The sequence below is a fragment of the Pelmatolapia mariae genome, linkage group LG20 (assembly GCF_036321145.2).
Source record: "Pelmatolapia mariae isolate MD_Pm_ZW linkage group LG20, Pm_UMD_F_2, whole genome shotgun sequence".
Classification (NCBI taxonomy): Eukaryota; Metazoa; Chordata; class Actinopteri; order Cichliformes; family Cichlidae; genus Pelmatolapia; species Pelmatolapia mariae.
Genome location: NC_086244.1, coordinates 42,018,244 through 42,032,786, shown reverse-complemented (window position 1 = coordinate 42,032,786; position 14,543 = coordinate 42,018,244). Strand labels below are relative to the sequence as shown.

Here is a 14,543-nt window from a genome sequence, read left to right as displayed (position 1 = left end):
CATGCTTAAATTTATTGCAAGTGAAGGAAGCACCTGAAGGGTAGAACATACAACTTTGATGCAAAGAAAATAAATCACACTTTTTCACGCTTCGACAGGAATGTTGGTCTTCATCACTGCAAACGTCCTTATTCATGATATCAAACTGTGTTTGGTCATATTAGCCATCAATATATAAATGAGGCTACGTCCGTACACATACACAGCATTTTCGATCAGTGAAAACAGAGTTTAAAAACTTCTGCCAGGGTGAACATTTTCAAAAACTACATTTCTACATTTACATGTTTGCAAAGAAAATGAATATTTGTCTTGTAACATCAAACGTGTTTGCCATCATCTCTTCTTTGATGTCAGACTGTGTGCTGTGTTGTTGTTTGTGGGATTTCTTCAAAACTAGGGTTATATCACCACCTGCTGCTTTGGCACATTCTCAAAAACACTTGAGACTGATTGTGCCATTTAAAAAAAATACCTGTGTACATGTAGATGTAGCCTAAGTTGCTTTCTTAGGCATGGATTTCTTGCAAGCAATGTTCATCAACCTGCTAAAGTGCGCCACATTTCCTCTGTTTTAATAATCTGCTCATTTTGGTGTGGAGGCAGGGGTGGAACAATACACAGGTTAGTGATGATTATAAATATAGACATCTTAACACATTTATTATAGCACCACCCAGTATACGCTTTACCTCACAGATGCCCAAAATTAACAGCATTAGTACCAAAATGGTTAACCTGCCAGTATGTACAAGCTCTTTAATCAAAACCATATAATACTTATTAAACTGATGATAGTGTCATAAAAAAATGTGATTGTTGTTACTCGAGAATTTTAAAATGTATTATTTTAATAATATTCTTATTGAATAAGATTCAGAAATTAGAGATATTTACTGGCAATCATGAACCAAAAATGAGTTTTAGTAACTTCTCAGAAAACGTTTAGTGCTGGCTTCGATTTGGGTGTAAAAAACATGAATTCAGTTTGTGACTTCCCTAATAATCTAATTTTTGGCAGATCTGTCTTTTAAATTTGTTAAGCACTGTAGGTTTGTTTGTCTTTATAGTGAAAATGCTACTAAACTAGATGTGACAGTAGGTGGTGGCAAACACTTCTTTTCTGACATTAAGCCAAATGTTCATTTAGTGAGACTTTACTTCAAAAGGATTATATTAATATAAATGTTAGCAGACAAAATGTTAATGTCACTGGACTGTACTTTCCCACTCATGATAATGACAGTGTGTCAGCAGGATACAGATGTTTGCAGCCATCCAGAGCTTAAGCCATAGAAACCTTTGCCAGTCCCTACTGTAATCCCTGCAGTGCCGAGAGAAATTCTCACTGAGTAGTACGGATGGCATTTCCCTTTCTAACAGATAAGGCAATATGACACCAGGGAAGAGTGCAGCTTGAGTGTGTAACCTCCTACGCTTTCTGGATCATCACCTGGAATTTACCTGCAAAGGCAGAAAGACATTTTTCGTGTTAGCTGACACAAAAAGAAGAAATTCACATTGGCTTTTCATTTTTTCCTAGTTTAGTTTAATTTGAGTTGCACTATATGAGACATGTTTGCTACAGTGGTGAAAAAGACTAAAACAAACTGCTATTTGATTAACCTTTCACTCAAACTTAAACATCAGTGTACTATTTCATGTGCATACGTGCAATAATCTACACTACTACGGCTACGTTCACACTGCAGGTCTTAATGCTCAATTCCGATTTTTTGATCAAATCCGATTTTTTTTGTCTGCTTGTTCACACTACAAATAAAATGTGACAGCAAACGCGCTCTAGTGTGAACCCTCAAAGCGGCCCGCATGCGCAAAAGAAGACGTCACACACAACGCGCTCTGTTTAGACCCAGAGCAAACAGTATTGTTTGACTGATGGCCTTAATATAAAGACTTCGGACTTTACGTTTCCCAATTTTTGCTTTAAGTTATTTTGTTATTTACATAATAATGTAAATAACCTAATAATGATCCTTATTGCTGTTTTAGAGGAGCGGTGCTTCAAAGGATAGATTTCTGTCAGAATCTGCAGATTATACAGTACAAATAAAATGTTCACGTTTCTCCAACGTTGTCTTCCCAACAGTTTCACTAACATCTACACTGGATGGCCAGGAAGGGTTCACCGTGTCTTCTCCGGAGCTGATAATTGGCGTCTGTCTTGTGTCAGTGACGTAAAAGACGGATTTAATGTGACATGACCATTCAAACAGCAGTCGCTTTCTAAAATATCAGATATGTATCGGATTCAGGACCACATACGAAAGTGACCCAGATCGGATTTGAAAATATCGGATTTGTGCCGTTCACACTGTCATACCATGATCGGATATGGGTCGCATAGGGTCAGAAAAAATTGGATTTGATGCGCTTTCGCCTGCAGTGTGAACGTAGCCTAAATCCCAGCCCCACCTTACATCCATCTGTCATCTCTGCCTTCACTTGTTTCCTGTTCATGATTTCCAGACATCTTACAGACTACCATCTGATGCTGCGTAGCTACACACATTTCACCACTCTCTCCCACACTTGTACCCTCTCTACCTACCTACACACTAACTACATTCAATATCACCACTTTGACTTCTAGCTTCAAACTCACAATCCTGTCTGACATGCTCTTCACCTCAGCAACACTATTCACACCTGTGACTCTGCCCATAAAAACCAAAAACTATACCTTACTTTAATCCAGAGTCATGTAAAAATCACACAAGTATCCTCCATTTAAAATATCTGAGGCATATTTCAATCATGTGCATGGGCAACACAAACTTCTCTTTCTGAACCACTCAATGGCATTTTAATGGAATTTATTCAGCAAATAAAACAAACCCCCAAACCTCAGTTTGGAGATGACTGATAAATGCTCTTTAAAAAGGTTTTTGAATGACTAAATCCTTACATGAAGGCATGACGGACACCTCAGAAGTCACAATACTCTTCACTCCCAGATTGGATAGAGCTCCTCTCACCAAACCACATGTGAAGGCCAGATACTGCAGGAGGAAAACAGTTACTTCATATGATGACAGTGAATGGTCTCACATATAAAACAGGGTCACAGTATATCAACACCTTTACTCTTATCAGTTCCTTGAACAGCTATCTTCTACTCCAGCTGGTTATTCAACCAAAGAGCCACACCTCTGATGGTATGATGTGCTACTGTGCATGTACATGTTGTCTCAGTAAAAGAGACAGTTTGAGAAGCAGGGGGAGTCTTTTAAAACAGACCAGTAAAAGAAAAAAGCACCTTTGGGGCATGTTCCAAGTATTGTTTTCCCACTGACAGATGACTCAGTAATCCAAACTTATTGTCCTGCAGAACATAGATGCCCTAAAACACATGATCATATGATGATATATGACATCAGCAATGACACACATCAACAGAACAACAAACAATCAATCTGACAAGAAGCAAGGCAAAATATCACAGTACTGGCATTTATATATTACAAATATATTATGGATGACAAAAAGGAATTATCATTTAGATTTGTCAGAGGCTACATTAATAAAAAACAGGATTAAAAGAAGAGAAAACAGACTTCCCAGTGACCTGGTGATTGGTTCGAAGGTTGTCGATTTGCTTCTTGAATACACAGGTCCAGAAGTCTTTACATATAAACTTCATAATGTCCAGCTCATCCTTAAACCGTGCTGTGTCTTTAGTCAATCTAGAGGGAAAAAAAGAGATGGGTAAATTAAACTAGGACATCATTCATTGACTTTCTACGGTCTGCTGGCTGTAAGATGTATTTAAGGAGAATGCGCCTAGTACAAAAACTGTGCACATGACCCATAAACAGTATGCTGTCTGTGTAAGTGTTCAGACAGGTACAGGGTAGTTTTGAGAGCTTGAAAAGAAGACAACTGGAGTTCTTTAGAGTTTTGCCAGTTCAGTTCAGGGAGTGCAATACGTAATAAACCCCTTGTGGTGACTGTCCCATTAGAGGTGATCCTGACAAACTTCCTACTGACGCTATATGATGTGAACTATTTACTCACAAATCCAGGATTACCTTGATTTTTAATCATCTGAGGCTACATGTACATGCAAAAACGTGCTTACAAAAATGGAAACATCTTAACAAATGATCAGCACATTTAACAACACTTGTCATAAAGTTGCCTAACAGACAACAGTAAAGGAACTCCTTATAATCAGAATTTAAAAAATGTATTTGGATTTCATTAATAGGTGACAGTGTTTTATGACAAAGTCTTGTGTAGTTGCCCTGCAGTAAGAAATGGAGGGTGTGGACTGAGATCCGACAGATGTACTATGAAGCCAGAATAATGACTCGAGACTCTGTCAAGTCTGAGTGAAAGTGCCTCTCTTTTTACCTGCTAAATCACTATGGCAACAGAAAATTGCCATTCAGAATTCAAAATTCAGAATTTTGGTTTAAAATCAACTGAAAAGTGCCATGTTTCTACTAATCGTTTTACAGCACGTTTTACGCACAACACAGATTCTCTGCTGTAGGAATACATTATTTGTGCAGTTTGTTGAGTGAAGCACAAACTGTGCGCACTTCATCAGGGACTGCGTCTGCTAAAATCATCAGATTAATGATTTGGTGCAGCAGTAACCTTTTTTGTTATTTGCAACAGTGTTTTACCATCTTTTATGCTTTGATGCATGCACAATCATCCAGGTAAGTAAATCCCCCAAAATTGGTTCTGTTCATCTGGACATATGAACATTTCAGTGGGAGAAAAGTTTCGTCACTCATCCAAGTGACAAAATGTTTCTCCCACTGAAAACACTATGTCCAGATGAACAGAACCAATTTTGGGGGGCATCTTTTATGCTCTCCAGAGCTTTATCATCGTCATAATGAGGTGAGATGGCAAAAGCAGACAAGTTTATTCAGTGTTCACTTCCCCACATTATGCAAAAACACTGCCACATCAGGAAAGCAATATATAGAGCCCCTCCACAGCACATCTTCAGGGGTCTATGCAACGATGGGTCAGGGCTGTTTTGGCAGCAGAAGGGGGACCAACACAATATTAGGCGGTGGGTCATAATGTGATGTCTATCAACTAGGCAGCTCTTTCTCTTTCTTTAAAAATTGAACACATGTTGGGGTCAACTTGAAAGAAAGGCAAATGTAAAATGTAAAAGATCAAATATGATGTGGTGATGTGGTATTTCAATGTGATATTTAGAATGCCTATACATAATTTCCCCAAGTGTTGGCAAACAAAGACATTTTATGAAGGTTTGACTCTGATCCTGGTCTAAAGTAGGGCTGGGTGATTTGAGGAAAATCCAATATCATGATACACAATATATGTCTAAATAACCTCCAAAAATAAAAGTTATTTTCAACCATATAGTGCCTAAAATTGCACTGGTATACTCATTCAAATCGACCATTCAATATATTTGTTTCTACTTTGAATACAAAAAAAATCTGAATGAATTAAAATTTTTATTTTAACAGTTTTAACATATTAACATAACTATTAACATTAACATATTTTAATAGTTCAACCGCTCATTAGGGTAAGTATCTAATCAGCCAATAAAATGGCACCAACTCAATGTATTTAAGCATACATACAGAGTTAAGACAACCCAGTCAGTGGCTGAAACGACCCAGTGAAACTGAAACTGGGCACAGGAATGGGGAAGAAAACTGACATTGAATGTGGCACGGTTCTTGGTGCCAGACGGGCTGGTTTGAGTATTTTAGAAACTGCTGATCACAGCAACAAAAAAGTACATCAAGCAAGAATTCACGAGAGAAAATAAAACAATTGAAATTAAAAAGGTGTTCTTTTGTGCTTATAACATACACAAAAATGTGATGTAGAGGCTTAATGACGCATTTGCAACGTGTGGGAGAGAAAAAAGTCATGGTGAATTACATGCAGACAGCTTAATACTGAGTATATTCAATATATCACCCATCCCTAGTCCAAAGTAACAAAAATATCCAAAGTGATATTTAGAATTCCTATGCGCTACATTGCCAAACGTATTCACTCACCCGTTCAAATGACTGACTTCAAGTGTTCTAATCACTTTCATGGCCACAGGCGTATAAAATCAAGCACCCTGGCATACAGACTGCTTCTACAAACATTTCTCTCTCAGGATCTCTCAATTCCAGCCTGATAACATGATAGGATGCCACCTGTGCAACAAGCCCAGTCATGAAATTTTCTCGTTGCTAACTATTCCACATTCAACTGTTAGTGATATTAGAACAAAGTAGAAGCGATTGGGAACAACAACAACACAGCCACAAAGTGTTCGGCCACATAAACTCACAGAGCAGTGAATGGCAAGGCGCATAATGAGCAGAGGCTGCCAACGTCAGTCATTACAGACCTCCAAACTTCATGTGGCCTTCAGATCAGCTCAAGAACAGTGCTTTGAGAGCTTCGTGGAATGGGTTTCTAAAGCCTTCCCAGAAGAACTGAAGCTGTTATAATTGCATAGAGTGGGTCAACACCATCATTAAACCGTATGGATTAAGAATGGGATATCACTCATGTTCATATGTGGTTCATGAGCAAATATTTTCGGCAATATAGTGTTAAATGTCACATGATATTTTAAGTTTTCATACATTTCTTTCGCAACTTTTGACCGATAAGTCATGAAGTTGACCTTAAAGACCCTGGTGGTCTAAAGACAACACCACGAGTGTAATATTGTTTCCTGACTGGCCAGCCGACTCGACTGACCTGAACCCCAGAGACTCTGGGTTTTTTGTTGTTGTTGTGTTCATTAATGGTACATTAATGGTTCATTAATGGCCTCCCACCTACTGCTGTGCAGTTAGATTGCATTTTCTGAATGGGAATCCATGTTGTAAATCAGGCTTTGTACATGTAGTGCTTTGATTTGTCGGAGTAAACGGCATGCATGTTTGCAGCAGTCAAGGTTATTACCTCTCTATCAGCCCTTGGCCCACTCTGAATCCAATATTCTCCAATTTGGTGACATTTCTCCCACTCTCCTAAATACAGGATAAAAGACAGAAACATTAACAACAACACCAAAAAGGTCACTAAACTCCTACTGAGAGCTTCTTACCGTCTCTCCTTCTGCTGACTTGTAAATGTACTGTATCACCTCGCTGTGTAATAACTGGAAAGGAGCTTCGTCTGCCATTCTTCCTGCTCTAGAGCCAGCTAACGACGTTGTCAGTGGTTAAATCCGTGTAAGAGCAGGAATCATATCCCTTCACATAAAGTCGAACAGCTACAAACATTTAGCATAAAAAACTACTTCTGCTTCCTTGTTGCTCTTGAGGAAAATAAACATGCCGCTAGTCTATTACCGCCACCTGCTGGCCCGGAGTGTTATCTGGCAGTAAATATTATTATTCTCCCCAGTATTGTTATAATTAGTGATATTCATCTAAGTGTTAGGACATGTGTGTAAGGTGTACTCGATTAAATATGTTACTTCATCTTTGGAAAGAATAGTGCTCTCTGTTTTTTCTTCCCAGTGTCACCAATTGCTGCTTGTTACTGGTTGTAAGTTGCTATACGAATAATACTGAAATAAATATCTGCAGCTTTGCAGCGTGGGGAAAAATTACTTTGAAATCAGTCACATAATAAACTGAGTGAAGTAGATTTTACAAGAAATGAATGTATTTGTCACTAACAGGTATTCAGATGTAGCACTTATCACATGCCTTGTCAGCCTACAATAGGACATGACAACGTGTTCATTTAGTGGCACAGTGCTGCTCAAGTCAATGAATTACTGTTGACGTTTGAGGGTTTTTAACGTTATTCTCTTAACTCTGGATTCTGGCAGCCCTGCTGCCCTCTTGTTGTTGGACCTGACAGAGGCCGACACAGTTGACCTCCTCCTGTCACGGCTGGAATCACATGCTGGCTTAAAAGGTCTGCTCTTCAGTGGTTTTGGTCGTATTTATCTGGAAGGACTTTTTATGTGAACATGGGTCCCTACAGCTCGAAAATAGCCCGTCTTAATTATGATGTACCTCAAGGGTCAAGTTTTGTTCCAGCCTTGTTTACACTGTATATGTTGCCATTGGGGTCTATTTTTTCATAGTATAACTTATTTATTTCACTATTTTGCAGATGACTTGCAGATGTATCTGCTTTTAAAAACAGGGACAGACTCACTTCAGCTGTTATTATGTTGCCTTGAAGACGTTAAACTGTGAATGTTGTTTTTAAAAACATTTAAATTAAATGGAAACAAAACAGAAATTGTCATTTTTGCCAACTCCTTTAGTAAACACATTGACTGTGCTCTGGGCCCCTTATCTTCTTATTGTCAGACAAATGTTAAAAAAGAGGGTTCCTTTAAACTGTGTAGGCAGATGAGTCCAGTAGTCCAGTCTAGCTTTTTCCATCTGAGACAACTAGCCAAGATAAGGCCTTAGCTGGAAGGTATGTCTTTATCTTGGTCCACTATTCATCTGTTCATTACTTGCAGACTGGACTAATTCATTGCTCCTGACTTTGGTTTGGACCATGCTTCTATTTATCGTCTCCAGTTGGTCCAAAATGCAGCTGCTTGTCTGCTGACTGGTACAAAACAGAAGGAGCACCCCAGTGTTGGAATCTCTACACCTGATTCCTGTTACTTACAGGATCCAATTTAAAATTTTACTCCTTGTTTTTAAATCATTACATGGCCAAGCCCCCTCTTACCTATTTGACCTCCAATTTATCCCATCCTATTTGTTTATAGTAGGAAAGCTTAAAAGATAGATCAACTGAAGGTTGTCAGTTTGAATCCAGGTTCAGAGGCTAAATGAAATGCACTGTGTTAGAGTCTTGTTACAAGCTAGTTGGCAATGATAATCACCCGTGTTACTCTCTGAATGTCTGAATGATTCAGCACTGCATAGTTTTTGTTATCCTATTTTAGACAGCGATGGCATCAGCTGCACACTCCACAGAGGCCCAGAGTTCCTGTTAATATCAGAAATATCTGGAAATTAAATTATGTCCTTTGAGATTTTGACATAAGACGGACGATGATATGAAATTGAACATTTAAACCGTTTTAGATCCATTACACTGACAAAGAACTCTGGTATTCTGGAAACTTTAAATAAAATGTTAGATTTGAAAACACAGCAGCAGAAGGTTTCACAGAAGTGTAAGTTGTTCTTTTCATTTAATCACAGGATCCACATTAGTCCACGCTGTTATCAACAGATACATTCACCCTGGGTGAGGGAGAACATCAGACAGCTGTCCTGTGCCAGATGTTCTGTTGGCCCACTGAGACATCATTTCAAAAACATCAGGCAGACTGAAGCTCATCGCAGGGATCAAGCAGGACTCTTCACAAGGAGCTGCCTCAGAGGGAAGTCTTTTTCAGACTTCTGCCATGGTCCTGCACCGGAAGATGAACAAACCCAGCACTTCAAGAACAGTGTGATAGTAACCTTTGCTTTGTGTGATGTTAGAAGTGCTGCACATCATCTGCAGATAAAGCACAGAGAATCTGGACCTTTACATAATGATGTCATATTCAGCCCTGTAGAAAGTTATATACTTAAAATATACATTCTCCTCTCTGGTTACACTGGTATCGATAACTCTGAACACCTTATGGCAAATAACATACTATCAGCAAAGCAATACAAGCAAAGACCTTTGACCTTACATTAGTTTTTTGTTTTTTTTATTGTAGAACATACAACAGGAAACAGATTCACAGAATCTACAAAGACAGCAATTGGAAAATGAAATAAAAACAATAACAACAAAACCCCACAAAGGACAAAATGTATGTGTGTTAGATGTGCATGAACATGTTGCATGGTTATGTAGATGGGCATTATGTCATTCTATCAGTCTAAAATGTATGTATTGGTATGATAATTACAGTGTTGGTCAAGTTACTTGAAAAAAGTAATCAGTAACTAATTACTGATTACTTCCCCCTAAAAGTAATACCGTTACTTTACTGATTACTTATTTTCAAAAGTAATTAGTTACTTAGTTACTTTTAAAAAACATGATTTACAACCTGAATAGATCTTTCAGCCCAATTCTACTTTTTCTGCATAATCCATCATATAAAATGTAATCAAATGGAAAAGTCTCTTTTTAAAACTTGTTTTATTAGTTTTAATCTTTTAACTTTGTGCATCAAGCAAACATTAAATGATATGCAACATTCTCTGACTGGAAGAAATTTGTTTAACATTGAAACCTATTTTATGCATATTCCAGCATATAAAATAAAATAGTTTTTGTGTTTACACTCAGTCTTTCAAATAAATGCAAGTAAAACACAGCAGAAAATGAATAAAATCGAAGACTCAGGGGTCCGCCTGCCCCACTCCTGTATAGCAGGAGTGGGGCAGGCGGATGTTTGCCCTGGTGCAGGTGTGCCGCAGCCGTCAGTGGAAGAATCCGCGAGTTTCTCTGTGAATTTCACATTCCCGTGGTAGTGCACTCAGTGCTTGATTGGAAGTTTAGGGGTTTTTTCGCTGTAAAAAGAAGTTTTCTTCCCACGCACTGTACAGCGGACGCTAATGTTTTTGTCACTTTTTACGGAATCAAACTCAAAGTAAGGTCAGTACTTCCACGCTTTAAACGCTGCACGGTCATAGCTCGACTGGCCATGGGTGGGCCTATGGGTTTTTTTTTTTTTCAGTAACGGTATAAACACTGAAAGATGGTGGATTGGCCAGATGCTGGGAGATGTGTAAAAATAACTCAATAGTTTGGTGGTGGCTATTGCGGAGCTTCCGCAGATTCAGTAACATTAGCAAGTGGTGGAGGCCAGCACGTGAGGCAGGAGGAGGAGAGACCCGAGGCCAGAAGTTATGACCTGCAGTCTATCTGGGTCAGATATAAATCAAGTTTAGGTGGAGTTTATTTTCGTTATGCTGACTTTTTACCATCAGTTACAATAACTCGTACTGCGTACTAGCTAGCATGACGGAGTTTCTATACAGCTGGGTGGGTGCTATGATGTTACTGATAGTGAACTTTATTTTTTCATAAGGTTAATTATTAGAGTTTCCAACCGTTCCATAAAAAACAGAATCGTCTCGTATTCAGAGAAAATATTACGCGTTTCGTATTGAGGTGAAAAGGAACGCAGTTTGTCCCGTACTTCAGCTACAATGAAAAAGACACAAAGCTGGAGTTATTCTGTGTCTTTGCTGCACAGCTGCCTCTTCTTCTCTAATTCTCTCCCCTCCCTCTCCTGTTGCTACTTCAATCATGAAACTGATCAATGATCAGCTGATCGGCTTTTCTCTCTTGTTTGTTTATCGCTCACTTTGCGCCAGAAAGAGGAAACCAGCGGATGTTGCGCTAAACAACAGCAGCACGTTTAAGCTTGATCAGCTGTTGTTAGAATTTATTTAATATTAATTTCTAGTATCAGCTGATGTTTGCTGGAGCCACAGCTGTAAAGCTGCTGGTCATGATGTCGGTTTGGATATGTGGTGAGAGGGAAACATGAAGATGAAACCAGGAGATGTCCTTACTGAATCATCAGAGCTGAACAGGTGATGGAGAAACAGGTTTACCTTTTAGGTGACATGAATGAGTTGAAGTTATGAACTGTTTCTGAGAGACAAATAACACCAGGATCCTTTTTTTATGTATCTAACAGCTGGTAACTGTGCAGGGGCGGATCTAGCAAAGTTTTGCCAGGGGGCCAGGTAGGGCATTAACAGGGAAAGGGGGGCACAAAGACATACTTTTCTTCCTTATTCTCATTTAAAATGTCTAGCTTTTAACAAATTATTATCTGAATCTTACAACAAATGTTTTCATGTGATGTAAAATGTATAGAAATCCATTATTGTACATAGTAATTTTTTTTTCAGGGTCCCATCATAATTTCTTCAGAAGTAAGTACTGTATATGATGCCAGTATTTTCCCACATTTTCTAGATTCTGTACCAGTACTGTGTGTAAAATGCCATCAAAAAGTCAATTTAGTTTTATTCTTTCTCACCTGTCTTTCTGTCTCCTTTCACTTTTTAAAGGTTGCCATGTTAGAAAAAATATTTTACCCTGCCATGCTGTTTATTAATGTGGTAAATGAATAGTTTATGAAAATATCTCTAAATCTGTCATTTACTATTTTTAATATTCGGTAATGATCATGTCTCACCTCTAGTCTTCTCTGTCTTAATTTCAGGTTTCCACCATGTGTTGTAGATAGTTCAGGAGGTTAACTCGACCAAGCAGTCTTTGGGTTTCGGCTAAGTACTGTTTAGGATACCAGAATAGGGAGGATGGTGTAGGTTTAAGTTTATTAGATACATACCCTCATATACCAACAAGACAGTGTACATCACTGTCACAACAGCGTTTGTTTTCATTCAAAGGCTTTATGGTTTTTCCTATAATACCTGGTGGGCCGGTCTCTAGTCAAAATCCCCGGGCCGATTTTTTGTCCCAGTCCAGCCCTGTGCACGGTCATACTCTCTCCCGCACTCGTTATATTATCCATTGTTGATCTGCACACAGCTGTTGCCACGAACGTCGCACTCACTTACGTCATTGTCATGAGACACTCTCACAACAAAACCATGGTTTAGTAACGCAGTAACGCAACGTGCTTACGGGAAGGTAACAGTAATCTAATTACCTTTTTTGCAATAGTAATCCCTTACTTTACTCGTTACTTGAAAAAAGTAATCGGATTACAGTAACGCGTTACTTGTAACGTAATGCGTTACTTGTATCTGTTACGTCCACTGACCTTTTTTCTTCTCTGCTCTTGTTTGTTTGCAGGTTTGCTGTCACACCTGGATGCACAGCTGGAGTCACTTCCTCTTCATCAGTGGAGGAACCTTAATCCTGTGTTAGTAGGAATTCTGTGGTTAGATCTGAAGTCTATCTATAGCTTTGGTTTTCTTCTTTTTAAGTTACGTGTGAAACACTGAAATTGTGAAAATAAATCACTTTAATGCTGAGCCAGGTTTTGTTCAGTGGTTTCAATTAATGGAATGCTAGAATTAGTACATTTTTTGTTGCATCCTGTGCCTCCTAGACCAGAGGGTTGTAACAGAATCCATCATGCAAGATCGAATCCTGGATCTCATTCCTTGTCATAGCCTGAAACAATGACTTCAGACTAGGAACTGGAAGCTTCTGTGTTCCTCCCTACTAAATGCATGCTCCACTGGTTCCAGTACAGAAAACTGGTCCTTAAAATATGCCCTTCTCTTGTAGGTAGAACAAAGTGGACCACCCCCACTCAGGATAGAGGTAAAGATGTGAGGTTTGCCCTCACAAAACTGTGTCACCATATCTGACACAACTGATTCACCTATCTCACAGCTATGCTTCCTCAGTCAGGACTGTAAAATGTCTTTTATGATGGGACCTGATGTTGTTTGGGAGATAAAGTGTAACTCTAATCTCATCAATACACTTGTTAGATACATTAATTTACTCTCGAGTTTTAGTGATATTTGGTAGATCTCTCATCATCATTACATCATCAGTAATTGACAATTCGCCATCCTGAACATCCTGTTTGTAGAAGGCACACACCTTTTTAAAAGATTTTCCTTGAAGTCTTGCAGTGATTGAGGACTTGGCTGATGAAAGCCGTTTCAGACTGCATTTCTTTTTTACTAATTCTTGGCAAGCACATAGAATATTGCCATACATCAAAATCTGGTTCTTGAACATGTTGTTTCTCATATTCTTCTACCTCTTCCTACCATCTAGCGCACACCTTTAGTCCCCACCTAAATAGATAGTGTCACCTTGTGGTGTGGCATGGAATTACAGCACTTTTACCACAGTACAGGATCTGATCATCCCATCCTTCCTTCTTTGATGTCTTGACGTATGCTCAGTCATCCAGGTAAGTTCATAATAGTAGTGAAGGTTACAAATTATTGTCTTACAGCCTTTAACAGTGGTGTCATTTCTGTGCTGCTAACTCAGTACAGATTTCAATAGAGTTGACCATAATATTTTATTACAGAGATTAGTTGTTAAAGCTACAGAGCTGCAGTGATTTGAATCATATCTAATAGACTCACATGTGTTCATGTAAATTGAAAGTCTTTAGATTTGAATTGCACATGAGTGATTTGTTGCTTCCATAGCAGTAACTTTTCACAGGATGAGGTCAGCAGTCATTAGCTTAATTTTGGTCTTTCTCTCTCTGCTCCCTGCTGAAGTGACAGAGGCAGAGCAGCCACTGCTTTTCAACTGTTTTCTTTACTATTCAGAGTTTTAAAGAAAGTACTGATATGTAAAATCTACTGATATGTAACTGATGTATAGATTGGGCTGCAAACTGCGCATTACTTCAAAAAATTATTCATACCCCTTGAACCTTTGCACATTTTATCATATTACAACCACAAAGTTGGATGGATTTTATTTGCATTATATGTGGTATACCAATACAAAGTAGCAAGTAATTGTGAAGTGAATTAAAAATGGTGTTTAGAAACTTTTTGCAAATAAAAACTTGAAAAGTGTGATGTATTTATTCAGCCCATTTAACTCTGATAACCCTAAATAAAATACATTGCAACCAATTGTAA

At 38.5% G+C, this 14,543-nt stretch overlaps 1 protein-coding gene across 1 annotated transcript; it reads right to left on the bottom strand.

Moving 5' to 3' along the window:
• Positions 1 to 4: 4 nt before the first annotated feature.
• trappc6b (trafficking protein particle complex subunit 6B) lies at positions 5 to 7,295 on the bottom strand. The gene is made up of 6 exons (XM_063463927.1): positions 7,091 to 7,295; positions 6,946 to 7,013; positions 3,590 to 3,707; positions 3,281 to 3,364; positions 2,930 to 3,023; positions 5 to 1,464 (listed from the first exon to the last, which is right to left on the bottom strand). Exons 1-6 carry the CDS (start codon positions 7,166 to 7,168, stop codon positions 1,433 to 1,435), a joined length of 474 nt encoding a protein of 157 aa, XP_063319997.1. The 5' UTR covers positions 7,169 to 7,295; the 3' UTR covers positions 5 to 1,432.
• Positions 7,296 to 14,543: the final 7,248 nt, after the last annotated feature.